Source organism: Neopsephotus bourkii, unplaced genomic scaffold, assembly GCF_033783945.1.
Source record: "Neopsephotus bourkii isolate Nb327-2 ecotype Australia unplaced genomic scaffold, CSIRO-AGI_Nbou_v1 NB_196, whole genome shotgun sequence".
NCBI lineage: Eukaryota > Metazoa > Chordata > Aves > Psittaciformes > Psittacidae > Neopsephotus > Neopsephotus bourkii.
The window spans coordinates 14,855,330-14,883,033 of NW_026900709.1; the positions used below are offsets into that span (position 1 = coordinate 14,855,330).

The window sequence follows — 27,704 nt, forward strand, 5'->3', positions numbered from 1 at the left end:
AAACAGCACATTTCAAATTCTCTGCTGAATGCATATAGACCTCTGGCTTTAAATTTAATTATTTTAAGAAAAAAATCTTTAAAATGGTGATTCAATAGCCAGTGTGGGTTTGTGGTCTGTTCTGCTGCTTGTCCGGAGGAATTTACTACACGGGAACTGGTGGATGTGTATGTCAGAACAAACTGGGATAAAGGCACCTCATAAACTGATGCATTGTACGTTTTGATTCATTATCTTTACCAGTAGGTGGAGCTGCCACGTTAGGTGCTGCGTTTTTTTTTCACTTCTGCTCCCCCTCCATTCCCCCACCCTTCACCCCCTCCTTCTCCTAATAAGCTGTTTTCTGATATATGTTGGGTACCATAGAGTGAGACTGAGAACAGGAAGCGGAGGCAGAATCAGGGAGGATTCTGGAAAGGTCTCTGTGTTTTCTTTTTCACTGAGAATACAGAAATTATAAATAATTAGTAAAGCTTTGTGGATGGAAATCTGGACTATTTCAGGAGGAGACATATATTATCACATTATTTTTGGATGCTTGGCTTTGCAGTGATTTGTCATTCTCTTTCAATCAGGTAAGCTGGCAAAACATTTTATTATAGCCATAATAAATCTTAGCAATATGATCTTATCCACATTTTGGAATCAGATTTTACCCTCTGGTCTGCTGTTAAGGTAAAGCCAAAGATGAAATGGGGAATTCAAAGCCATTTTGTGCTGTCTGATTGTGATGATGGTGTGATTATTTGTTTTATTTAAACTCGTTAAATGTGGTATCTGGCCTTGTACTCTTAATGTGACGTTATGATGCAGTAGTCTTACTTGCAAAATCAGATCATTCTGTAATCAAGGTATACTAAATTAATTCCTGGCATTTTACAGAAGTGACCTTGTTTCCTAATAAGAAAAATATGGTAATATTCAGGCTCAGGAACAGCAGGTCTCATAAGATTCTGATGATCCAGAAATAAAATCTATGTGGTTTGTTACTGCTATTTTCAATATATATATTGTATTTGAAGAAATTCTCTTATTGGCTGGATTTTGTAGAAGATCTATAAGGATTTTTTTTCTTTCTGTGCCATTTATTTTTGCACTGCTGTGTGTCTGTGTGTATGAGAGAATGGGCTCACCAACTGTTAATTAATCAGAGGTTCACACTGATGATACAGTTAAAATTTTGTGTTTAACATTACCATCTTAGGTACTATATGCTTCTTAGTAGGAACATTTGAAGAAATCAGCACAATAATTATTATAATTCTTCATTTTATTGTCTATTTATCTATTGTCTCATTCATTGTAACCAATAATAATTAAAGCTGTCAGTTGTTGAAGGTAAAAGGAAGATGTCAATTGAAGATCACTTTGATATGGGAATTCTGTTTTCAGTAGTGATTCTACGGGCACACGTTAACATTAAAACTATATGTGTTATCATAGTATCAATTTAGGAATTATTTCCAAGAGAAAACAGTAGAAATAAAAAAATGCCAAAAGATAGGGAGTGCACTGTTTACAAATCACATCTCGATCCATATGAAAAAAGAGAGCAGGATTGGCTCTCAGGTGGTACTCAGAGTAGCAAGTAAGGCCTGTACCTGAAGTAGGTATATTAAAGGGTAAGGTTTTTAATTTGTATTTTTTACAGTGCCAAATCAATGTGTCTGTGATGTCCTAGTATAACTTCAAAATAATTAGTAATAATGATCATGTTTGTTTTTAAATATACCATGTTTATGCATTCCTAATTGATTTGTCAAGAAAACAGTTGCAGACTTTTTAATTCTAACAGTTTAATATTTAATTTTTGCTCTCTTGCACATCTCCATTTTGTGAGGAAAGATTGTTAAAGTCTAGAACGTGAGCTGCTGCAGTAATTTGAAACCTCACAGCACCTGTTAAACAGATATGTTGTTTATTAGGCCTTGATATTTATAGAAGTGATGCTTGGGTTGTTAGCCTATGTTTTTTCCCTCTAATGAGCAGAAGAGCACATACTGATTTTCTCTGCTGTGCCAATTAAGTTCAGCATTGTAAAGTTCTGTTTAGCTAATGCTAGATGCAAGCAGAGGTAAAGACTTTAACATTTTTGTTGGAGAACATTAAACAATTCCCCTGTGCCCTCTCAGATTCTGTTGGAGTGGTAGTTTGGTCATTTCCATTTATTATCAGGTAACCTGGAGTGGGGAGGGATGAAGGGAAAGGAGAAAGGGTAGAAAGTATGGTGACTTAAATCAATATCGTGACAACACATCTTGTGTTTTCACTTCTGTTTCTTCATCAGTTAGCATTACATGAGTTAATTTGTACCTTATGAAGATTAGGCATGGAGATAAATTTACTTGCCTTCAGAAGAATAAGGATTTTAGAAGCAAAAAGGATGTTGGAATGTAAGATGGAACTTTCTGACTGATGCTTTGACTGTCCATTTCCTTCTGCTGCTCACATTCTCAGTCCTATACAATTTGTTATGTGTATGCTATGTATCAATTACATTGCTGGAGTCCCACAACTTTTGATGGATCAGAGACTAGCGGATACTAGCTTTGTAGAAGGCAGGAAAGGTATGACCTTGTTCTCTAAGTAGAGAAAATCCTGGCTCTTTTTACGCATCTGTTGTTCTTGCCAAAAGGTGACAAATGAAAAAAATTGCTTGAACTCTACCTGATATAAACTTATTAGGGAAATAAATGCAACTTTCTGATATTTTGGTACTTTACTTGTTAAGATATCTATTTGTTGAACCCCGAAAATTACTATTGAAAATAAGTTTCAGGAAGTTACATTTGCTTCTTCTTTATGAGGAAATTCTAGTTAGAATTTAGAAACTTAACTTTCAAAAGTCTAATTAGCTGATTTGCCATTCAGTGTAACTCTTCTATATTATTTTTACCTTGTAGCTGCTAATCAGTAATATATACTGTTACCATTTGCAGGGAATGGGTTTTTTTCATCCTCACACGAATAAATGAAAGGTTTAAAATATCATAATAAAATTGATGCTCACTAGTTCAGACTACTTACAGAACAAAAGTACACATTCTGAGCTGTGGCTTTAGTGAATCTATCAAATTACATGTCAACAACCATAAAATCCATCTATAGGAAACTGCATCCCCTTCACTGGAAAGCTGCTGATACTCATTACAGATACACATTAAAGCTTTGAAGCACATTGCCAGTGGCATCTCTAAGTTTAGTATTAACTGCTCTCCCATAGGACCTCAACATTGTTCATCAGGTTTCATCAAAATTTTCTTTATGAGCAACTGAAATACCTAGTATATTACTGTGATAGTGTTACTGCTTGGTTTTCCTTGTCTTATGACAGAGGGAGTAGGGGTAAGAGCAGCTCAGGCAGGGACTCTATTACTTCAAAATATAGAGTAGGAGCACCATATGCTCTTGAGTAACCGTAATGTGAGTGTATTACCACTGTAATCCTAAACAGGAGTAAGCAAGTTAAATACTAGGTCACAGTAGTATCTGTTCTCTCATTTGTTCATTATCCATCCCAAAATTATTTCTTTCCAAAAAAAAAAAAAAAAAAAAAAAAGCCAAAAGCACTAGCCAATTGGTGCTCTTAAACTGGTCACCAGTCTTTGTAAGGTTTTCCTACAAATAAAATACTGTTCATTTCCTCTAACAACTAAGACAAATCATGGAACATGTTTTACAGTTAAAAATTCAACTAAAATGTTAAAATTTAATTAAAGAGCTTTTGTGAGCCTTCTGTGAGGCTCTTTCACATGTAAAAACTTTGAAGAAAAGGTTATTTATGCTCAGATTAATTATATGTCTAGTTATTAATTCTTTATTGTTATTGATTTCTTTACCGAGTAGTTTTACTTAGCCTAGTATAATCATATAGCTACCATGCGCTCATGTCCCTTTTTCAACCTGGAATTTGTTTTTCCTGATGCTTTTCTGGATTCCTGACTTTATTGGTTTGCTGGATGTCAGATAGCCTTACCAAATGATCACATTTTGAAAATGTATATATTGACTGTGTAGTCCATATGCAGCAAGCCTGGCCCATCCCAGACATATCAATTGCATTCACACTGAATTGTTGAGCTACCTGCTTAGTAAAGCTGATGTTTCACATGTGTTGAAGTTTCTACATATGTATAGGTCAGCTGAGCAGCACATAGAGCTGTGCACCATTTCCTGAATGAAAAGTATGAGGGACACTAGTAAATCTGAAAGGATATCACAAATGCCAATATGGAAAATGACTGAGTATCAGTACTACTGGCTCTGTGACCCCTTCAGTATACCCCAGTATAATCACTTAACAGGAAGAAGAACTATGTAGAATTAAAATGAACAAGGAATAAAAGGAAATTATTTGTTCAGAGGAAGAATATTTCCCTATACATATATATGTATATAGGTATATAGGTACATATATCTCACGATGTGGCCTGGCTACCTACTCATTGAGGAAAAAACCGCCATCATTTCTCAGAAATCATGCCTTTTCTCTGGCTGGTAGTCCTGGGCTAGAAGCAGAAATTACCTGAACCCATGTAGTCTGAATTTGGGCCAACATGTCCCAGATTTTTGCCTACATTGGTTTGAGTTTCCTTGAAAGTCTGCCCTTTCTTATGTGTAACTGTATTATCCTTTAATATTTGGACACACTAAGGAATTCCAGATTTACACTGATTAAAAATATATTCTCAGAAAATCAAAGTTCTTGGTCTAATTTTAAGTATGTCCAAATAAGAAGTTTTCAGATATTGAATGCACTGTCTTAGCAAACAACTCTCACTGCCTTTTCAAAAGCCAGTCACAGAATATAACTGTGTAACTGCACCAAAACCTTGGTACAAGAATATTTTTATCCCTTTTTATTCATATTTGAAATATATGTGTGGCCATCTTGGAAACCTGAAGGTGAATTTGCCTCTGTTCCACAGAGGATTTTTTTTTTTCCTCAGGTGCAGTTAACGTGATACCAACTTGATTTCGTTAACTACTGAAATTTCTCTGCTGTTACTATTGTTAAGAGCATTTATTTTGAATGTGTATGTGATTACACAGTGGTTAAGTAAGAAGGATCAACTTCTACTACATGATTATGATAGTAAGCCATAGGAATGACAAAACCCCATATATTTTAGAAAAGTTAACCTAACTCCACAGTGACAGTCAAAGCAAGATATTTTTCACCACAGATATCTATTAGAACAGACATTTGAATGTGTTTGCTTTAGAAAAGCACTGTTTTGAGGGAAGGAATTCCCCAAATTTAAACTGTTGCAAGCAAATTGAGTTTCCTGTGATAACTTCTGTGTTACAGAGAGAGAGCCCTTTTAAATGAGTGAAGGCATATGCTTTAATATGCCCTATCAAGGAGCAAGGCACATTCCACTCATCACAGACAGCTTTGAATCTTTTTCAAAATTCTGTTTATTTTAAAGCCCAGTAATCTGTAAAACTTGTGTACAACAGATGAAAGCGAAAGTGCTCGGGTTTATGGTAGAAGAGGCAATCAATTTATGATGTTATTTTAGGTCTGAGCAGAATAAACTTCATGGCAGAAATAAGTAATCTCAAAAGGCCCCAGTAGTCCAGTGTCAGATTTAACTGAAACAGGGCAGTCCTCATGTTTACTTTTATTCGGATGAAGTGTCTAAAGAAAAGCCTGTCACTAATATTTAAGGCCAAAATGTTCTTATCAAGAAGCCTGGCCTGAGACACAAGTTCTGACCAAGAGCAGTATAAAAAAAATTCAACCTGTGTTAGGAAGGAATTTCCTCCTACTGAGTGAATCTATAACTGAGTATTAAAGGAGTCTTCCTGAAAGTTTTTTACTAACAGCTGTTTAAGTTGTTTGCCATGTATTTCCTACATATTAACTTGCTTTAGTTTGTGTTATAATAGAAAGAATGCTAAAATTCTAGTAGCTGCTATAACACTATCATTCTGTAGTGTATATTACTTAAAGCCATAGGTCTCTAATTAGTACAATATTTCATTAATATACTTAAAAGTTCAGCATTACAAGAGACACCTTTTCAAGGGGTTCTAGAACTTGTAACTCATAGGCCCTGCTCTTTTGGATTTATTACATGTAGGTAGTGACCGACTAGATCAAAGTCATACTTCCATAATCCATTTGGAAAACATTCCAAATTTAGGGCTTGGTTATGTCTTATTAGGAACTACCAAGATGCTTGAAGAAATCATGTACGTTTTTCATATGCTGTGTTAAACCACAGGTATAATGCTCTCTGTTTTCATGATGACTTTCTGTGCATTTTGCTCTGTGTGTAGGAACACTCACATTCAGTTTAGAATTGTATGTAAGCCTCTCAGCCAGAAGTTCCAGTTTTTCCCTTTCGGTTTCCTAGACAACTGTCAAAGTCTAAATACAATCCATTAATCTTGTGCTATACAGTTTATTGTCATATTTTGTATTGGATCAGTTTCTGGGGCTTAGTAAGACTAGGAAAGCACATGTTCCAGCTGCATGGTTTTTAATGATTCTGTTAATTTTCTGAGTTCAATTTGTAATTTCTTTCCAGGTTTATAAGCAATGTTTTCTGTTACAAATGCATTTTCATAAGTTTCCATAGAAAAATTTAGAAGAGAGTATTACTTTTCAAACAAAGCTTGTTTTTTTGTTTTGTTTTCTTTTGTTTTGGGTTGGCTTTTTTTCCCAAAGCAAAATAGATACTGATGTATTTAGGTTTTGCTAACTGGTGCTTTATTGTGAATTCTTAAATACCTCCATGCCAGTGGATACTGATGTGTGTTCCAATGTTTCACTCGTCAGCACATTTAAATTGTGAGTACAAAAAGCCATAAAGAACTAGTTGAATCTAGATAATGGAGGACATGCAACAAACAATTCTGTATCTGGACAATTAATTTTGTGGATAGCTCTGTCTCCTGTTAGTCTAAGACCAGGTTAACATTTTTATAATCACTTAAGACTTCAGATGTCCATATGATTGCCCGCAGTTTACGTTCATTGTCTGGCTTTTGTCTCTAACATGAGATTTCACTTAGTCGAAGCCATCACTGTCATATTGTCCTATAAGGGTCTTTATAAGAGTATCTAATTTCAAATGACCCCATATAATTTCTAAATCATATTTGAGATTGAGTCACACATCTTGCCACAGGTCAATGTGACAGGAATATGCAACTATCTTTTCCAGCTCATTATTACATTGAAAGGGATCTCACGTGTATGAGGATATAGTTTGTAAGTTTTTTTTGGAAGCAATATCCTATCTCAGAGTTTGAAGGATATTCTAATAAGACTTAAATACTGACGCCATAGAGGAAGAAGAGTTCAGGCAGGAGTTCCACAGGAAAGAATATATACAATCTGTCCATCAGGAAACACCTCTGACTAGAGCTGAGAGTTTACCTATGATTCACTCTTGGAAGCTGAATTGCAATAATCTACCCAAATAAAAATTATTTTGGTCAACATAATATCCGCCAAAATAATGCTCTGTTATCACCTTCAACTATAGTAAAACTCTATAAACCTGCCTATGAAAATTTCCAGTCTTGGGGTGAGAACTAAAGACATATTAAAAAAACCCTCAAAATATAGTTTTGAGTATTAAAAATATCTGCATTATGCAGAAAAAAAGCTAAAAACTATATGAGATGAGTTATTAATTGAAATTCTGTAATTAAATTACTCTGCTATGGCCTAGGCCTATTATAAATTCAGGACAAAGGGCTTGCAATAATGCCAACCTCAGTCCTTTGCTGTGACTACCATTGATAACTACTGTACTACAACGATGTATTGCATTAGTAGATACAAAGCTGTATCTCCTATCTATTGGAGATACAGTCAGTACAAAGAGACATAGATATAAAAAATAGGGAGGTGGAGACTAAGCTTACATGTGAAAAAAGGTTCTCTGCATTATGCTGTAACTCGAAATACAGATTTATTGAAATACCCTGTACTGCTAGTGTTATTAATTTTCACATGAAAGATGAATTCTTCATTTTACATTTTGTAAACTGGCAAATATTTTAACAGCTGGATAGAAATTACACCCCCTATTTTGAAATCAAATGCATGTGAATGCTTAATATTAGTTAAATTGAAATTAAGACTACTCTTTTATTAGGAATCTATATTCATCTATATTGATCTATAATCATTTTAAAACTTGCAAGCAACTGCACTTACACTTTATTTGCATTGTATCTGACCATGAGATCAGATTTAAGCCACAGTGCTACTCCAGCAGCAGAATCCAGATGCACCCAATAGGCAAAGGGATGGGGAAATCCTCTACATACCCCCAGGGAAAGCGACATTCAGTGTAAAATATGCATTGGTGAATAAGTGTCAATGGTGGCAGTATGAGAGTCATTATCCCCTGAGGTTAATGCTGGAGACACAGCTTTCAGATGTCTTCAGTGGAGCCTCTCCAGTAGTGACTCACCACAGTAAGCTATGCTTAATCAGTGTCTCACTGAAAATGACCAGGACTCTGAAAGAGTTTGCTGTTAGCAATTGTTGGCATGACCTTATGTTACATTATTAAGCAAATAGAAGCTTTAATTGTGGTACAACTTATTTCATCTTTGGAAAAATGTAATTCTAGATTAATAGTAACTGTTGGTAGGTAACTCCTAGGTTAGTTTTTGTAATGCATTTTCTGCAGGAGTTCTTGGAGATCTTCTGTCTACATGCAAAAGAAGCAGTGGTCTATTCGAAAGCTTTTGCTTTCTGTTTTCCCACCTTGTGTGTACTCTTTGACCTGTTCTGTGTCTACACAGATTTTTCTTTATTTTGTCTGCAGGGCTTCTACAGTGGCTGCTCATTCTCACTATATTTGGAGGCAAATATTAAGGGCTGCCATGGCAGGAGCAGAGACCTAAAAGAGGGGGATGTCTTCTTTTTCTTTTCTTCTCTAGGAGTATAAACAAAATAACAATAACACACAGAAGTACGAAAAGAGCCAGAGTATCTAGTTCAATCAAGAATAAATGTCTCAAAGACATCTCATCTCAATTACAATGGCTGAAGACTAAAGTTTGCAAGTTGTAAGTAGACTGTTTAAATAACTAAATACTCAGATTATTAAAGCTTTAAAGACTATGGAAGACAACACCAACCTTTGGTGAGCTCTTGTAATGATGCAATATTTAAATTGAAGAGATTGTCTTTTTCTGCTATACATTGCTTGAGGTGGAAGAAAAATTCTGTCCACAAAAAAGAACTTTTATACTGACATTCTCTAAGTTAAAAAACATGAAGAAGTATCCATATTTTCATGCAAATACAAGCTGAATTAACTGCTATTCCTGATTAAAGACAGTAAATCTAGTGGGGAGGAATGATACATTATGCAGTTTCCTAAGTGACAAATGAGGACACTCCCATTAGCCCAGGCACTGTTATTCCATATCTACTAACGACTGCATTAGTTATATAGAAATCTCAACAAGACCCATTTTTCCCTTTTAATTAAAGCATGCAAGTAAAATAATAAACTGATTTTTTGACTCATATAATTTAAAGAATATTCTTTAATGCACTTTTGGTCTGTATTAGGTTTTGTGGACTAACCCATGTTCCACCCTGCTTTTCCTACGTCTCTTTGCTCTTAGGTTGCAAAAATGTATCTACACGAATATGTAGACTTATCTTCGTCTACCACAATTACTTCTGAGCAGCTTTGGACACAGGAACAAAGAATGACAGATTCTTGAAAAAACTTCTGTCTTGAAGAAGCTTCAGCTCCCAGGTAGAAACTTTCATTACCAGTTCCATTTTCTGCTAGAAATGTAGCCTTTTTGTTTTCATGATAGCAAAAGATCCAGTGGCTACTTTCTGAGATTTGTCATTTCTTAGAAAAAGAAAGGTAAGACTATCTTTTCTTCTCAGCCATAAATAATGTTTCACTTCATAAGATAGCTATTAGATATAGCGCAATGTATCTTCACTAAAATATCAGTGAGAAAATGAAATTATCATCTTTAGTAAAGTCTAGCTGTAGAAATTCATGTTACATGTATTGTATCTATTTTTCATTCGAATGTAAGTATCCTTAATGTTGGAAGGTATTTGCAAAATATTAAACGAATACTGTATTACAACCGGGTTGATAGGCCAAGAAAGAGACCCTTCCTCTTCCTCTTAAATTGCATATAGTTTTCATTTGGCCACCTTCAGGTTTCTCCAATACTTCAAGTATTCACACTTCATCTCTTTTCACACCTTCTCAGGGGCAATTTATGGTGTTAAAGAAAATATAAGGTGGGCCTGCATGTAAAGAATTCTTTGAGATTTTGATCAGTTTTCATAAATAAATGGGTCAAATGATTTTTTCGGGGTTCTACAACTTGCAGGTATGTACCTGAGAAATCAAGGTTCATTTCTTTACATAATACATCAATTTTTTATTGCTCAAGTTTACTAGGTACAGCATATGTTGGCCTTGAGGTAAGATTCTTAATCCACTATTTCCTCTCCTAAACAGGGGAATAGAAGAAATAGGAAGAAATTAATTCAAAAGTGAATGTAGCAATGAGATAGAGAGGGAAGAAAATAGATGGCTGAGGAATAGCAGTGGTCACAAACAGGCAAATAAGCAGGGGGAAAGACTATCCGTAGCAATGTCTTGGTGAGTAAGAGAGCGTGTCCAAAGATGCCCTCCCAAGAAGCAGCTTCTGGATCTTTCAGACAGGTCTGAGATTGCTTTCCAGTCTTCTTTGAGTGTTTTCCCATTTGCCTAGTCTTTCAGCAGTCAGACTGAATGAACCTCATGTCTTATATTCTACCCAGATCTCCAAACTGTTACAGTACTTTCTTTTCTTTAGGTTCAGATTCTTAAGATTTAGTTAATGTGTTTTCACACTTTATTGAAAGTCAATAAAAGTCAATAAAATTTCATGTAACATCCCTGGAGCACCACATTAGTATAATTCATTAATATTTGCTGTATTTACTGTTCTTTGGTCAGGTTTCATCCACTGTGAACTACAGTTCATATACAGCCACTTGTCACTACCCCATTCTAAAACCTCTTAAGTGATTTTTTATTAAGGAAGTAATGTTTCTGTTACATATCCTTATTAGTTGATTTCATATTCTAGTAACAAGTATTTTTGTCTTCCATGATTTATTAATTTTATTAATACCTGATGTTGATTTTGTTATTTTTCTTTTGAATAGTTACATAACACTACTGCCTATAGGCTACTGAGGCTGACTGTACAAATCCAGACAAAAATTATAGGCATTGCTACAGATAAATTACAGTCTAAGGAAAATGACACAATAGATGAGTGATAAATGTTGGAAGGAATGGAAAAAAGGAAAACCAACCCTACATATTAGTCAGGTGGGACCTGTAAACAAAAATTAAGGCCAACAAACCCTACATATTAGTCAGTTGGGACCTGTAAACAAAAATTATCATAGTTTACATTAGTAGATTACAGTTTAAAGAGGCAGGTTCTGAGCACATACTAAATGCTGGACTCTGTTTTCAGCTTTGAGGAAGTTCACTCCTTTCCTTGAAAATACCAATTTTTGTGGAACCAACACTGAAGGATTCCTTGGCTTAGAATCCATAGATAGTTTTCACTGATACCTCTGTTATCACAGATACCTCTTTAGATATCTGAATTAACTGTGTATTGCGTTACATTTACCACTTTGAATTACAGTAGTGACATTTTTGGGCTCATTTTTTGGAGTTCTGTTTCTTATTGAAATATTTTTAAAGCATTAAAAAATAGTGCAAGGATGCCAGGAAAAATTAGGCAAATGTTAGTTACGAAAAGATAATCTGTAACTGTAAAAAAATACTTTAAAGCACTTCAGCACATAAGGAGATGGGTTTTTCTTTGTGACATTAGCCTCTGTGCATAAAGACCATGAGATATTTAAATAAGAATATTTCATTTTAGATCATTTTCACAACAAAATTATATTTACCATTCCTTTTGTTTTTAGGAAACATTAAGTGCAGCATTACCCAGTATTGAATTTGATTATAGTAATTTAAACATGAATTATCTTCACTTCCAGAAAACTAGTACCTGAATTTTACAAAGCAACTTCCCAAATGCTAAGAGGGGGAGTCAAGATGACTTACTTCTTTAGACTCTTTCTGCATACCCACCCTCTGTAGTCCTTTCCTTCTCAGGACAGTGGTTCTTTGAGTTGGGCTAATTTTCTCACAACATCATCACACAACAGTGACTTTTTACTTCTGAAGTGCCATTAGCCCTGTTCTTTCTGTCTCTCCTACCATCGGAGCCCCACCTTTTTGATTTGGACAAATATCTTTACTGGCCTAATATGAGACAGCTAGTCTTATTAACATTAGTGATTTAGAGCAGAGGTTTTTATCCAAGTTTTAGCATCTGAGAGGTTGTTGCTGTGCTTGGCATGGAGGAAGATATTATTCCAAAATTGCAGCCTCTCCAAGTGAAAATTAACGTAAGAAAAATATGATGGTTGGTCATTTTACAGATTCCATTTGCTATCTTTGCACTTATTCCAATTCTAATCAAATGCATGTTTGTGTGCCAGTGTTTCAGTTTTAATGGAACAAAAATCTCAGTAGTCAGCTTTTTCTAGATTTTAGCATGAAGATAATTCTAATCCAGTGTTCTAAAAGAAAAAAAGAAAAATCCATAAGAAAACCTGCAAGGTTTGCTATTTCTCTGCCTTGAAAAGTATGAATGTGGACCCTCTCACGCAGAATGCAAATAAGGTGATAGATAACCTTATGATTTTACTAAGTAATTATAGGATCCACCTGGCTCTTACACTGATACTTTCACTTTTACCACATGTCTGATTTAAGACATCATAAAAATACATACCTTCAGGCCACTTCTTCTGGCTTTTTCAGAAACACACAAAAATCAATTTGACATTGTTAGCACAGATATTTCACTTACTTTCTGAGTCATCTTCTGTGTAAATGGTGTGAAGATAATTATAGCCAAAAATAAAATTTAACAAGCTATCCATGGACCTAATATAATTAATGGAAATATACATAAAATTAAGAACATATGGATACTGTTTATTGCTCAGTATTATTATTCAAAGGAAGTGACTAAAGAAAAACTGGAGAAAGATTTATGTAATGCTGTGCTCTAATACAATTTAATGGATTTATTTGGCAAAACTACATCTTTAATAAATCAGAGCTTATTTTTTCTAATGAAATCTATAGACTTGCAGACCTTTATACATACAGTATGTAGGCCCAAATTGTGTTTCAAAACTTGGAATCCTTTTTGTTGAACAGTATCTGGTTTTGAGGGGCCTGGACCACATGTATTTTTGAGACTATTCCTTTAAAGACTGGTTTTTAACGAAAGCTGTTCTGAAATTATTAGATCCATGGAATTCTTTACCTGAATTCTGCCCAGTATCATTCATGTCCTGGCAGTTTAGTTACTAGGTAACAAGGAATTTTAAAACCAATGAAGGAGGAAGAGAGAAACTATCATTAACAAATGAGTGGTTTATAGTTCAAGAATTGTTAAGAGCTTGTTCACGGCTCGGTGGGGGGAACAGAATCACTTTTATTTCTTTGTTCTATTAAATTGCCTTATAACAACATTAATCAAATACATATTTGTGTGTTGTTCTTTTAAGCTTTGTAATCTGAATGAAAACACTTGAAGCATACTTAGTATAGGAAAAACCTTCTTCTGTAATAGCAGTACACAGGAAAGATGTAACTGCACTAGACAGTAGTGGAGGCAGCACTCAAGCGGTGTTTCCAACTTGGGAAGAAAAAAAATTTTTTAAAGTATGTTTTATGACTGTCTGAGAAATACACTGAAACCCCAAGTCTGCTAATATTACTTTTCCTAGTCATTCATTGGCTCCTTTGTGGACTTCTAGCAATACAAACATATTTCTAGTGAGGACAATGTATTTTGTTACAGCATTTGTAATTATAACTGTTAACAGATGAAGAGCAGCCTACCCAAATGCTCTGAACATCAAGCATACCCATGATGACTCTCAGAGGGTGCACCTTTTAACACTAGTTTCATAGAAAAGCTACCTAGGGCAACAAGTTTACACTGATCTTACACACTGATGCTATGCTGTGAACCCATTTCAGAGGTGAAGACTTGATGTGGCATTTGAGCAGGTTTACCTTGGTAATTCATATTTAGAAATATGCAGTTTAATTTATTTCCTCCAATTTTCTGTAGATTCTTCCAGCACTTTTTTAACATTCCCCTCTAACTTCACAAACGATTTTGGGTTTGGGGGGTCATTTGAAAAGGAATCCATTATTTCATAAGATCATGACTGCAGCACTTTGTGTGTGTCGGTGCATGTGTGCAATTTCTACATACTGCTCCAGACAGGCAAGAATGTTTAGGAGAAAGACTATTGAATGAATGTGCAAATGAGTACAATATTATGTCTCAAATCTACATGACACCTCCAGAATACAGATGTTCCACATTCAGGAAGTAACGTAGAGAAGGCTACGTGGCTTCATGTACAGAAAATACAACTAGAACTCATTAAAAGCACTGAAACTCACTCTTAAAAATTTGGTTTCATAACTAAAATTGTTACTACACCAGGCCACAAACTATTGCAAAGTAGACACCAAATTAGGCTATCATTTCTTACTTGGTGGCACTGCTCCTTAACAAGATCTGCCTGCCTTCTGCCATCGTCTCCCTCCAGCCATTCAAACCTCTACACTGTGCATAAGTTTAAGCAACTGATCCTGCTGCAGAAGGACTTGTAAGAGAGAAAAGAACATTACTTTCAGCTGATGCCCTGCAGGGCTTCATAAAGAGAACTGTTCTACAATGGAGAGTTTGGTGCAGAGAGCGGGAGCTCTGCAGAGTTGTTGTAGCAGCAGGGACATCATCCAGTACTGGCACCAAAGGCATTCATAGGGAACCAGACTTAAATTTCAAGCTAGTTTTAGTCTGAAATAATATTATGGCACTTGGCTTGCAAAGAATCAGGAGCAGTATTCATTCCTGCCTAATCTTAATCATACATCCTATTTCCTTTTACTTAAAAGGCTGGTTGGTTTGATTCACAGCTCACAGACAGTCAATAAATGCAACCTAACCTGCTTTGGTATCTAACATTACCCTTCATTGTGGTAAACTGTCAGTAAGAAGGAATTGCACTCACTGCTTCCATCGTTCAGTTGCTGTCATTTAAACAGCATTAATTACAAAAACAAGTTCTTTTTTCATTTAATAAAAATATTTACACTTGTAAAGTTTAATTAATACTTGAAAGAAATGGAAAGAGTCCTGATTAGTAAAATATAGGTTTACAATTTTCAAGAGTACCTCATAGGATATGCATTTATACTTGCTGTTAAAAAAGACACACTTTTTAAAAACACTCATATCCATATTTTGCTCTAACTGGGCAAGTCTAAGGACATAGGCAAAGTAGTGTTTGTGGGCAGAAGTAATGTATTTTTCTAGAACAGAAGGAAAAAGCTGAAAAATCATTTGTAAAATATCTGAATAAATTCTGAGCAGGTTTTGTTTTTTTTTTTCCTTCATTCAGCCTTGAAATGCACTGCTTCCATTTCAGGCCTGGAAAGAGTTTCTGAGCAAATTTTTATTCTTTTCTGTTGGTACAACTAGCTTACCTAAATTATCTCATTTTCTTTTATAGGTCATTCTTATGCGAGAGGCTAAAAGTAATTAAATTTGCAGGATGAAAACATGGCACAGGCACTGCTGGTACCACCAGGACCTGAAAGCTTCCGCTATTTTACCAGAGATTCTCTCACAGCTATTGAGAAGCGTTGTGCAGAAGAAAAAGCTAAAAAGCCCAAGCAAGAACATACAGATGATGATGACGAAAATGGTCCAAAACCAAACAGTGACCTGGAGGCAGGAAAGACACTGCCATTTATTTACGGTGACATACCTCCAGGAATGGTGTCTGAACCTTTGGAAGACCTGGACCCATATTATATCAATAAAAAAGTGAGTGAATAATCTTTTGCACAAAATAGAATATAATTTTCTACACTAGAAAGGTTTAATCACAAAATATGGTTTGACCCATGAAGCCACTAAATATACAGAAACATCCTTTCATTTGATCGAACTGATTTATGCTCTTATATATGGTGAGTCCTTCAACAGTTACTTGTTATTTACATCATTGCAAGGAAGATACAATTCCTTGGGTTTGCCTGAATTTGAGAACATGGCTGAACTTTTCCTGATTTCAAGGTAGTAATAAGACTGGATATGACAAGTGAGCTGTTCCAAGCAAGGTTTTGCAGTGGAAATGGTTGTGGATAAGTAGGTTGCATCCATTCATGTCAGTAAAATAAAGAACTGTAGCTGTATTCTTCTGTTATAGCTGTGTAACATATGTAAACATATATCTATATATGTACATATAAAATATATATATCCATATATAGGCAGCATATAAAGACTCTGTGTATATTTTGGCTCATATAAAACTGCAACAATGAACACTGTTGTTCAGGTGCTTGGGATTGCTGTGACAGATCTCTGCTGCACAGCTGTCAATTAAAAATCTGTGGCAGACACCACAGAAAAGCTGGGTTTTGAGGAAGGAATCAAAAAGAGACAGTTTTGTTCTTCTGAAGACTAATTGAGAGTTTTCATACAGAAAAAGCAGAGTGAAGAGTTGCACATTGTAAGAGAAAAGTTACGTGCCTGAGTTACATGTGCAAGGCTGTCAATTATGAAACACAACTGTACCTCTAATAGCATGGTTGTACTCCATGAAGAATGTGAATTCTTAAGAGGTGTACTTCCCCTTCTGATTAGCAGAGCCATACAAAGTCCTCATTTTCACATGACCCACAAGCTAGGGACTTGGAAACAGAAAAGCTAGTTCAAACAGATCAATTCAAGCAAAATATTTGCCTCCTGACAAACAAGTGTATCACTGTAGCTGGGATTAGTTGTGGACTGTGCTAAACTCCTCCAGGATCTGAAATAGTGCAGCCTGGAGATAAGTTAAAAATGCCTTGTATCCTGCACAGATTAGTAAAAGGTACAGCTGACAGCAGGTTCTCTGTCATCTGTACTCTTTATCTGCTTAGTTCTGCATGCTGCTTTAGCAGCATCAAGATGTTCTCTCAGTTCCTGATAAACCTGCAAAATGTTGTGGGTAAGGACAGTGGAGGAAGATGAAGCTGTGGATAATAACCCTAAATTAAAAAATGCAGAAGGTGTTTTATGGACAAGTGCTTGGGATTATCTTTTCCTGTCTCTCTGAAATATAGAAGGAAACAGCCACATTTGCTCTGATGATGGTTTGAAGCATTCCAGGCTGCAGTCATGATAAGACACTTGACATTGAGCAACTATAAAAAAATGAAGACATAAAACGTTTTAAACTGCAAAAAAACCTCACTCTGTTAGGAAAAAGTCATGCTAAGAGTACTCTCAACTTTGTGGCTAAATTTGTGGTTGAGTTCGGTTCACAAAACTGTTTAAAATTGTGGCTTCAGTGATAGAAATACAAAATTAAGCAGAATCCATATGTAATTGTGTAACCTACACTAACATTTGTGTAACAGTGCTGTAGATAATATTAGCATGATTAAGGAAATTTAAAGAAGTGAAAGCTCAGAGAAGGAGAGTGGCCAAGGGTTATTTTCATTTATATGTTTTTGGTTATACCAGCAGTTCCATGCAGATTCTAACTTACAATATAATGATGTGCACTGAGCCCTTTTCTCCACTAGCTGTAAAAAAATCAGGAATAAAGTTGCATAAATAAGTTGAGAAATAGGTTTTTCTAAACAAGTCTTCTATAAATGAAGTATCAGAGGAAACCTGAAGTACTGAAGTGTATTTTCTAACCTCCAATGATCAGAAAAAGTAGTCAGATTTCTTGAGCAAAAGTGTGAACTCAGACTATTGATGGACTTGCTAGGTTATGAGAATAACTAGTAAACTGCAGAATCTTTTGTTACATCTGTATTTATGTTACATACCAGCCTAATGTGCTCAACAGAAAACAAGTGGACATCTTAACTGATGAACTAGAATTAGTCATCCCTGCTCCACTATAAAACAGAAACTACTCTTAATCATGGACTTGTCAGTGAAGGGAAAATCATATGTGAATTATAGTCTGTCTTCAGGATCTGCTGCAGCAGTGAGTTTGGGACAGGCAACATCTTTCTAGCATTTCTGGCTGGGTGAAGGAGTTTAGGGGAGAGAGAAATACCAATGAGTGTGAGTCCATTCTCTGTCATCCTCAATGCTGTGCTTGATGGGATTCTGTGAACTGGAACTGGCAACATTCCTTTCCCACTGTAGAGAGGTTTGCTTTCTCTGCCAGAGATGGCAGACCAGATAGGCAATGAAGACTGCGGAGAGGGCAGCATTTTTCTGATCACAGCCAAGTTTTTAGAGAGAATGGAAACCAACATGGAGAGCAGTGATACTGTATAGCTCTGCTGAGAGCCTAACAAAGAAGCTATTATGATAACACAAAGGAGAGCCATTACCATTGACAAAGAGCAAAAGGAATAAAGAATAGTCATGTCCTGAAGAAATTTCAAAAAGTACCAAAGATGCAAGTAAACTTCACGCACAAATACACTTGGAATAAAAATGAAAACACTTAGGCAATGACAGCCAACAGGAACAGAATGAAATGAACATGAACTGTATGTTCATCAGGTCAGATTTTAAGACATAAAAAGTACCTGTCTTGTGCTCACATGTAGGGAAAAATAACAGAATATTATTACAAATGAAATCAGCATTTTTTTTAAGAAAGGATATGTTGTTACAAGATGCCAATTCTGGCATATGTTTGTCTGACTGCTCAGAATGATGTCAGCTGGAAATTTATTAATCCTTTTTATTTTTTTTTCACAGATACGTTTTCTGAAGGCATATAATTGATATTGGTAGTATTTAAAAATAAAAGGAAAAATGATTTTAAAATTATGGTTGATTGTTTAGTAACAGCTGTTCTTGTCACCATATATATGTGTATATAATTCTGTCAAGTGTTTGTTCCACATACAGACTGGTGCTTAGAGCTGCCCTTTTGCTGGTTTTGTTGCATGTTTGCTCATGAGGTAAAATGTATTTGATTAATTTGAAATTCTGAATTTAATCAAAGACTTTGTTAGAAATGAAATCGAAAATATTTTAGTGATGAAATGCCAAATTTTCTATTACTGATAAACTGACTTTGATGTTGATAATCCACACCAATTTTAATAGCATCAGAGTTCAGTCCACATGCTGGAGAATTCACCAAATTGGAGAATTGGCTGTGGAAGGCTTAATCCACTGTATTAATAGAAATCAGTTATTAATAGAAATCAGTTATTTTCCTACCACAGGTAGACAGTAGAATGAAACTTGAACCTCTCATATGGAGAATGGAATACTTTAGAAGGAGGTAATGACATTTATGTAGTCAACACTGCATTTTAATTTTGTACGTCTTTTTTTTCAGACTTTCATAGTATTGAATAAGGGAAAAGCAATTTTCCGATTCAGTGCCACGTCTGCCTTGTACATTTTAACTCCTTTTAATCCCATCAGAAAAATTGCCATCAAGATTTTGGTACATTCATATCCTTTTATAATTCATGTTGATTTAAGGGTTGCCATTTAAAACTATTAAATTGCTGAAATAATACTTTTTGTATTGATAAACATATTATGTATGGGTATACAATGCTGACCACACTTTAAAAGCAGAAATATCACATGTGAATTGCATTATGATGTTCATTCCCACTGAGAGAATTCTCTACTGAACCTCTTAAGCTGTCAGAGTGGAAGTATCAGGCTTTATGTACAAAAGGAGACCTGATCCCTGCTAAGCCCCGCAGCGAAGTCCAAATTAATAACAAAACATTGCATCTGAACATATCTAAGGTCACACTTTTACCAAGACCAGTAGCACTTGTCATGAGCTAGAAACACTTAGCAAGGACAAAAGAGCATGAGTAAAAAGCTGCTTTTCAGGCATCCTTTTTCAGCATTGTGTTTTCAGCACTAAGGTAGGTGTCCTATAAAAGATCCAAGTCAGAATAAGGGAGTATATTTTCAAATATATTTCAATCATGTCCAAAGAACAACTTGGGCGTAAACAAGCAGCCTCTGCCTAAAGATCTTTTAAAATGATCCGCCTGGCTTCAGTGAGTAATTATGCTTGGGTACTCATTTCAAATTTTGCAGACTTAAGGATGTGTTTAAATTTCATTTAAATTTAATTTAAATCCTAAACCTACCCAGAATTGTAAAAGTAATGCATTGTTTTACAGTAACTGCATCATAACATGCCAGATGGCTTACCATTTAAAATAGATAAAATCATGTGCAAAGCTTTAATTTCAGATTTGATTTAGAATGTCTCATTGTTTGTACATATTTTTATACACTTAATATTTTTAATTATTTCAGTGTTATAAAAACTGTCAAACTTATGCGGCTTACATGCCTTGACTATAACCTACATTATTCAGCATGCTTATCATGTGCACTATTTTGACCAACTGTGTATTTATGACCATGAGTAACCCTCCAGACTGGACAAAGAATGTAGAGTAAGTCACACATTTTTATTCTTTCTTTTTTTTTTTTAATGTCTTTGTGTGATTCAGAAGCATTTATGGAAAGTTACATGCCAGAACAGTCATTCCAGAGTTATGAAGAATCAGATTCCAAGATATCAATATCTTTCTGGTTTCCTCTGAATAATTATATGGTTTAAGAGTAATACCTCGCTCTTTAAAATGATGTCTGAGGAATATCTTAAGTTCTACTGTGAAGTATGAACACGAGTTCTCGTCCTTGGGTATTCTTAGCTGTAAATTGGAAAAGGAGCTCCAGAACTACAAATGTCTATGTGAAATTGTTGCATGCTATTGGTGAGGCCAACCGTATATTGCTTGAGTATCCGTGATCTTAGCACAGTGGATGACCCATTCCTGGAAGTGTTCAAGTCTGGATTGGATGGGGTTTTGAGTAACCTGGTCTAGTGAAAGGTGTCCCTGCCATGGGACAGGGTGTTTGAACTAGATGATCATTAAGGTCCCTTCCAACCCAAAACATTCTATAATAATATTCTATTATCTATTGTGGCTCACTGATGTGTACTTACAAACGCCAGCTACAGTAAACACATGCAACACCCAAATCACAAGAAACTCAAACTGCTGAGGAAAGGGCCTTACCTATGAAGGCATAACAAAAAGCAGATAGAAGGGAGGAAGCCATAAAGTATCCGTTTCTTTTTCTTGTTCATTGTTATACATGTTCTCAAACAGATATGCATTTTCCTCTGAAGATTATATTTTTCTTTGAAGTAGTACTACTCATGAAAAACCTGGGTCTAACCACTTTATTCCCTCTTGTTCTCCAAAAGCCATTACTGATTTATACTGCTTTATTTCACTGCATTAAGAAATCTTACTTTGAATACTGTATTGAGAAACTGCACTAATATTCACCACTTCCCGGTATGCTCAACAGTGACTATGGCTGAGAGTCTGAAAGGGGATCAGTAGCATCTGTAGGTAGATTTCTTTTATTGTAGAGGTCCTCACAGACCCACATGGGTCTCAGGAAGTCCCTGCATTACACTGTTTATAACTGACTATTCTATGTTTTTAAATGAATGGTAGTTGCCACACCAGGTGAATCACAATCTACATCTTCAAGAATAACAGTCTGGGCAGGCTTTGTTATATTGGATGAATATTTATGAAGTAAACCTGTATTATAAGAATGAGTGTAATTATTATCCACAACTGATTTTGACAAAACTCTGATTTTGAACTGAAAAATATTATTTTGTTGTGGTTCTTAGTAATATTTAGACACCTGATTTTTGAATAAGAGCCAAGAGGCAGCCCTGCATAAAAAGTGAGATTAAATCAGTGTATCAGGTTCAAATTTCATCTACAATTACATTCTTAAATGTTTGGGTCTAGTAAAGTGAATGATTGTCTCCTTTTACTTCTAAATGCTTTTCTTTTCCTGCAAGACATATTTGATAATGAATGGCACTGTCTATAAACATAGATATGCAAAAATCCATTATTCCTGCTCTGATGCTTTTCAGATACACTTTCACTGGAATTTATACCTTTGAATCACTTATCAAAATTCTTGCAAGGGGCTTCTGCTTAGAAGGTTTTACTTTTCTGCGAGACCCATGGAACTGGCTTGACTTCAGTGTCATTTTGATGGCGTAAGTGGCTCAAGAATTTTCTAAGCTTTTAGGGCATGAAATTAGTGGCAAATACTATAATAATAAAATGTATTTATTTAAAAGTATTTATTTTCTGAAACCTGTGAAGTTTAGACACCATATCCCACATTTTAGTACTCATAAAATAATATACAGCAGGATCTAGTATGGAATGTTAGCCACTAGTGTAATTACTGCTGAGGGACACTAATTTCATGTCCTACATTTTTCTGCTCACAAGAATGGAAGTCATCCCTTTGACTTCATATCACCATCCTATGACAAGCTAATTAGTTTAATTAGCTGTTCAAATAAAATCAGTGAGTTTCACTTCAATGAAATTTAAGCAGAATGATGAAAATTTATAATTATAAAAGTGAGGTGTACTGAAGAGACAGGCAAATTTTGAAGTATGAGTGCTAATATTGCCACAGAGGTTTTGAAGACCCACGTAATTAGTATAAGCTCTGCCTCAATTCTGAATAACTGTGATTTAATCCTACAGGTATGTAACAGAATTTGTAAACCTAGGCAATGTTTCAGCTCTTCGAACTTTCAGAGTATTGAGAGCTTTGAAAACTATTTCTGTAATCCCAGGTAAGAAGTAGTTGGTGTAAGGTGTTAGGCCCCTCATATCTCCAACTGTTATTTGTGTGCTGTCATTGTGTTTGTGTGTGAACTCCCCTATTACAGATATGTGACAGAGTTTGTGGACCTGGGCAATGTCTCAGCGTTGAGAACATTCAGAGTTCTCCGAGCTTTGAAAACAATATCAGTCATTCCAGGTGAGAGCTAGGTTAAACACAGAGGCTGACTTTTGTTCCATTGAAGTTGAATTCACTTCTTTTGAGCATAAGTCTTGCTGGTTTTCTGCTCATGTTGCCAAAGTATAAAAAAAAAAAAAAAGGCATGGATCATCAGCCTGGATTATGATGCTTTGCCTTTTCAGCATTAGCTTCCTTTATTTTGCAAAATCAGCCTTTGAGTTTAACAGATTCTTGCATGAAACATAAAATATGAGGCCTATGGGTTATTTTGCTTTGGTTTTCTGCATTTTATCACAAGAAATTGCTATACATTTAAAAAGCTTTAGCGCTATGGCTTTCTTGATTTTGAATGTTTTCCTTTATTTTACCACTTAGAATTAACATTAAAGACAACCAAGTAACAACAAAAGCAGCTAACAAAAAGGAGATAAGTATTGCGCAGGAAAGTTTATCAAATGCAAGTGATTTTTTTTTTTTTCCTCAAAATTACTTGACTTTCTATCTATCTCATACTATCCTCATACTGTTGTGAAGTCATCGTTAATATTAACTGGAAACTGAATTATTGGCAGAATATTAAATGCAGAGAAAAAAAATTAAGTCTATAACAGGAAAGCATTATTGATAACGTTTCCTGCTTGAGAATAATATTATGTATCCAATTTAGTAGAATATATGTACATTGCATATTCATAAAAAAGAATCTTTTTCTTTCATTCATCTTCACAAGCTCTGAGGCTGTTCATGAAGCTTTACTTTTTGAAAAATAAAAAGGAATTGCTTTTTTAAGTGTCTGCATGACATCCTAATTACATGGCAAGGGCAAAGATGCTCTTTGACAAATCTGTGGATCTTTTCTCTTTGCAGGCCTAAAGACTATTGTAGGAGCCCTAATTCAGTCTGTGAAGAAGCTCTCGGACGTAATGATCCTGACTGTGTTTTGTCTGAGTGTATTTGCACTAATAGGGCTGCAGCTGTTCATGGGCAACTTGAGGAATAAATGCCTGCAGTGGCCTCCAGACAATTCTACTTTTGAAATAAATGTTATTTCCTACTTCAACAGCACCATAGATGAAAATGGTACACTTATTAATATGACAGTGAGCACATTTAACTGGAAGGATTACATTGAGGATGAAAGTAAGAATTTCTGATATAACTATTCTTAATATATTTGTGGCTATAGTATGCAACTATTTGTGATCAAAGATCATTGAACTGTTTATATTTCTGCCTTATGTAAAATTGTTTACAGTCACTGAGATCAAATACACACAATAGAAAATAAAATAAGCAGAAAAGTTCCTAAACCAGCTACGAAGTGACCAGCAGCTGCCCACTTTGATTTTATTACAATTTAGTTTTATTTTACTTTGTAGTACGTTCAGGTTAATTTGATTTATTCACATGTATTTCTAATGCTTTCTACACAGCTCACTTTTACATTTTGGAAGGACAAAGAGATGCCCTCCTTTGTGGTAATAGCTCTGATGCAGGGTAAGACCCTTTCAAAAATCCTCTCATGTTCTGTTGAAAAAGCAGTAACATGAAACCTACTCATCGCAGTTTCAACTCCATATTTAGTAGTGTTACAGAACTTACAGAGTTTTACTGCTAAACAGCGATTCTTTACTTAAGTCAAAATATTTTACTCTCTGGCTAAACAAAATACTCATTAACAGCCTTTCTTCCTGCTAGATTGGAAAGTGATGTTGGTGTTAATGGTGAAATATGAACTCTCATAAAACCTATTTTGGAGACGTACTGATTGAAGAAAGTAGGATGAAAGCAAAGATCAGAACCAGGAAAGAGAATATACAAAATATTAAGAAAGCACATTAGTGGCTTCATAGTTCCAGATGGATTTTTTTTTTTAATAAGCTTTACCTCTTCTTCATTACTGGCAAATTTTGCCATACACATGTGCCCAGTTATGAGCCTGGAATTGTTAGCTGGACTCCAATACCTAACTGGCAACAGTGAAGAAGCTTATTAAAAAAAAAAAAAATAATCTCAGCATTATGTGGGAGATCCTTAACAGTGCAATTGGATTTAGTTAATAATATTGCTTAATCTGTCTGTAACCTTAGCTGTATTTTAACAATTACTTCTGCCAGGAAATTCATTTGGAATAAGGAATCTATTTGCAATATGTGACTGAAGAGAATTTAGATATTTAGGTCATTTCAACCAGTAAACGGATGGAAAGGATATCTTTCATTTACAATCTTATTAGTTCGTTTCTTAGGACTTTTTTTCTAAATGAATTTAACTGTAATTCATGGCTTTCTCGTAGAAAAAATAATGCATATTGTCCCAGAAGGTAACAAATTTGCTGCAAAGGAAATAAAAGTTATGACTAAGTACCTCCTGTTTGCTTTTCACATAGGCAGTGTCCAGAGGGATATATCTGTGTGAAAGCTGGTAGAAACCCCAACTATGGCTACACAAGTTTTGACACCTTCAGTTGGGCTTTTCTGTCACTCTTTCGTCTAATGACTCAGGACTTCTGGGAAAACCTGTATCAGCTGGTAAGACATTTTTAAGACAAAAAGGAAACTGTAGGTTACACAATAAATTATATAAATAGGCTTATTTGTACATGAGTTGAAAACATAATGCTGTTGTACTAACAGAGTGGCAGAATAATATTTAGATATTCTTTCTACTCCCTAGACACTGCGTGCTGCTGGGAAAACGTACATGATATTTTTTGTTCTCGTGATTTTTCTGGGATCTTTCTATCTGATCAACTTGATCCTGGCTGTGGTCGCCATGGCCTACGAAGAGCAGAATCAAGCAACCATGGAAGAAGCAGAGCAGAAAGAAGCAGAATTTCAACAGATGCTAGAACAACTGAAAAAGCAGCAAGAAGAAGCTCAGGTAAGGACAGAAATTTACTTTCTGAACAGCCTTGTTTTTAAGGTAAGGATAATAATTTTATGAATTAGAACATGTATAAGTTGTGCAATGAATTACATAATTTTAGACCAGTGTCTTGTGCAGCTGGTCTGTAAGGAACAGTAATATCACTATTATGATGAAGTCGATGTTTCAAGTAGCTCATGCTACTAAACACTGAGGAGCTGTACAACTCAGTTTGCCTTCAGTTCAATTTATTTGTGTATATTTGCATACACAGGGGTGTACAACCAGCAGTATTACCACAGTGATAATAAAAATAGTTGATAAAGGCTGTAAAACTGTTAATTCTTGGCCTACTAGGAATACCTTCCTTTGTAACCTCACAGGCAACAGCAGCAGTAGCAGCAGCATCAGTTGCATCAAGAGATTTCAGTGGTGTAGGGGGATTAGGAGAACTCTTGGAAAGCTCTTCAGAAGCATCAAAGTTGAGCTCAAAGAGTGCTAAAGAAAGAAGAAACAGAAGGAAGAAAAGAAGACAGAAAGAAATGTCTGAAGCAGAGGACAAAGGAGATACCGATAAGTTCCCCAAGTCCGAGTCAGAAGACAGTATCAGAAGGAAAAGTTTCCGCTTCTCCACAGAAGGAAATCAACTGTCATATGAAAAAAGGTTCACATCTCCTCACCAGGTACAGGACTCTTTTTTGTTAAATCATGTATGACTACTCTAATTTGGTTTTGACTGACACTACAACAGCTTTACACATTGGAAGTTGTGTAAAAGGTGAGTGAAGGAAAAGAACAGTGTTAGTACTGTTAACAGTGTTAAGAATTTGATACGTTTTGACCCACTGTATCAGCAAAGCCATAAAAAGAACATAGCATGAGTGTTTTAAATGTAATTAAAAGATTTCTGAAAATGTACTTCTAAAGATGTATCTAGTAGATTGGAGGAAAAATCAGACTCTTTGATTAATACTCATATATTTGCATTAATCAACAATAGGTTCTCTGTACTGCATTAATTTCAAAACTATACAAACATGAGGGGGGTTTTAGCAGACCACATCATGAGAATACTCTGCATAGAAAATTCCACACTACCATTAGTTGTTATTGTTTTCCTTAATTAGCTTCTTTAAATGGAAGATAATGAGAAGAATAGCTCCAGTACTCCACAACAAAGTCACACTACATAGGGATGATTTGGGCTTATAAGAATTTAGTTATACTGTTCTTTTTCATTAGAAATTCATTATACAAGATGGAGAATCATTGCAGTGACAGAAAAAAGTAGTTTAGGAAGGACCTCTGGAAATCCTTTAATCCAAACTTCAAAGTTCCCTTAAATCAAAGGATCTCTCCCATCACTTGAGGATAACTTGCATATTTCGAGTCTACACACAGTTATGGTAATTGCAGAAAAGTCACTCAGATGCATTCTTCAACATAATCATTGGTCTCAGGCAATAGATGACATGTACCTACTAATACTAGCCACGTTTAATGACCAATGCTTGTCCTATTTAATGTTCATCTCAAATGTGTTAGTTTACAGACTCATATAAAACATGAGATTCAGTGGCAAAAATAATTCACACAGAAATACATGCACTGAGAGGAGGAAAGTTTAAGTTTAGACAAAGCCTCAGTAATTAGTCAAGTATAAAGGATGATGCCTGGTATGTAAAGGATACATTTGCATTTCTAAGAAAGTGATGTTTATTATAATTAAGAAGAATGACTAGGTTCTCTGGATAAGAAAAAAATAAAATGTAAGGAAAATTATTAAACCTATTGCAACTCCTTTGAGTAATACTGTAAAGGTGTATCTCCAGTCTAATCAAATGTACTATCAGTTT

General features: G+C 35.2%; 1 protein-coding gene across 7 annotated transcripts in view; it reads left to right on the forward strand.

The window, feature by feature from the left end:
- The first annotated feature begins 318 nt into the window (after positions 1-318).
- Positions 319-27,704, forward strand: part of LOC133207119 (sodium channel protein type 2 subunit alpha-like) — a 73,007-nt gene continuing 45,621 nt past the window's right edge. For 2 of the 7 annotated variants that reach the window (XM_061343771.1, XM_061343750.1), the window contains exons 1-13: positions 319-575; positions 8,802-9,045; positions 9,613-9,866; positions 15,659-15,975; positions 19,466-19,583; positions 20,474-20,564; positions 22,085-22,213; positions 22,719-22,810; positions 23,848-24,120; positions 24,414-24,477; positions 25,370-25,511; positions 25,657-25,863; positions 26,232-26,531. In XM_061343771.1, coding sequence (XP_061199755.1) covers positions 15,709-15,975; positions 19,466-19,583; positions 20,474-20,564; positions 22,085-22,213; positions 22,719-22,810; positions 23,848-24,120; positions 24,414-24,477; positions 25,370-25,511; positions 25,657-25,863; positions 26,232-26,531 — 1,683 coding nt within the window. In that variant the 5' untranslated portion in view covers positions 319-575; positions 8,802-9,045; positions 9,613-9,866; positions 15,659-15,708. Of the gene's footprint in view, positions 576-8,801; positions 9,046-9,612; positions 9,867-15,658; positions 15,976-19,465; positions 19,584-20,473; positions 20,565-22,084; positions 22,214-22,718; positions 22,811-22,906; positions 22,999-23,847; positions 24,121-24,413; positions 24,478-25,369; positions 25,512-25,656; positions 25,864-26,231; positions 26,532-27,704 lie in introns of all 7 variants that reach the window. The other 5 variants (XM_061343762.1, XM_061343741.1, XM_061343786.1 and 2 more) reach the window with 4 other exon arrangements.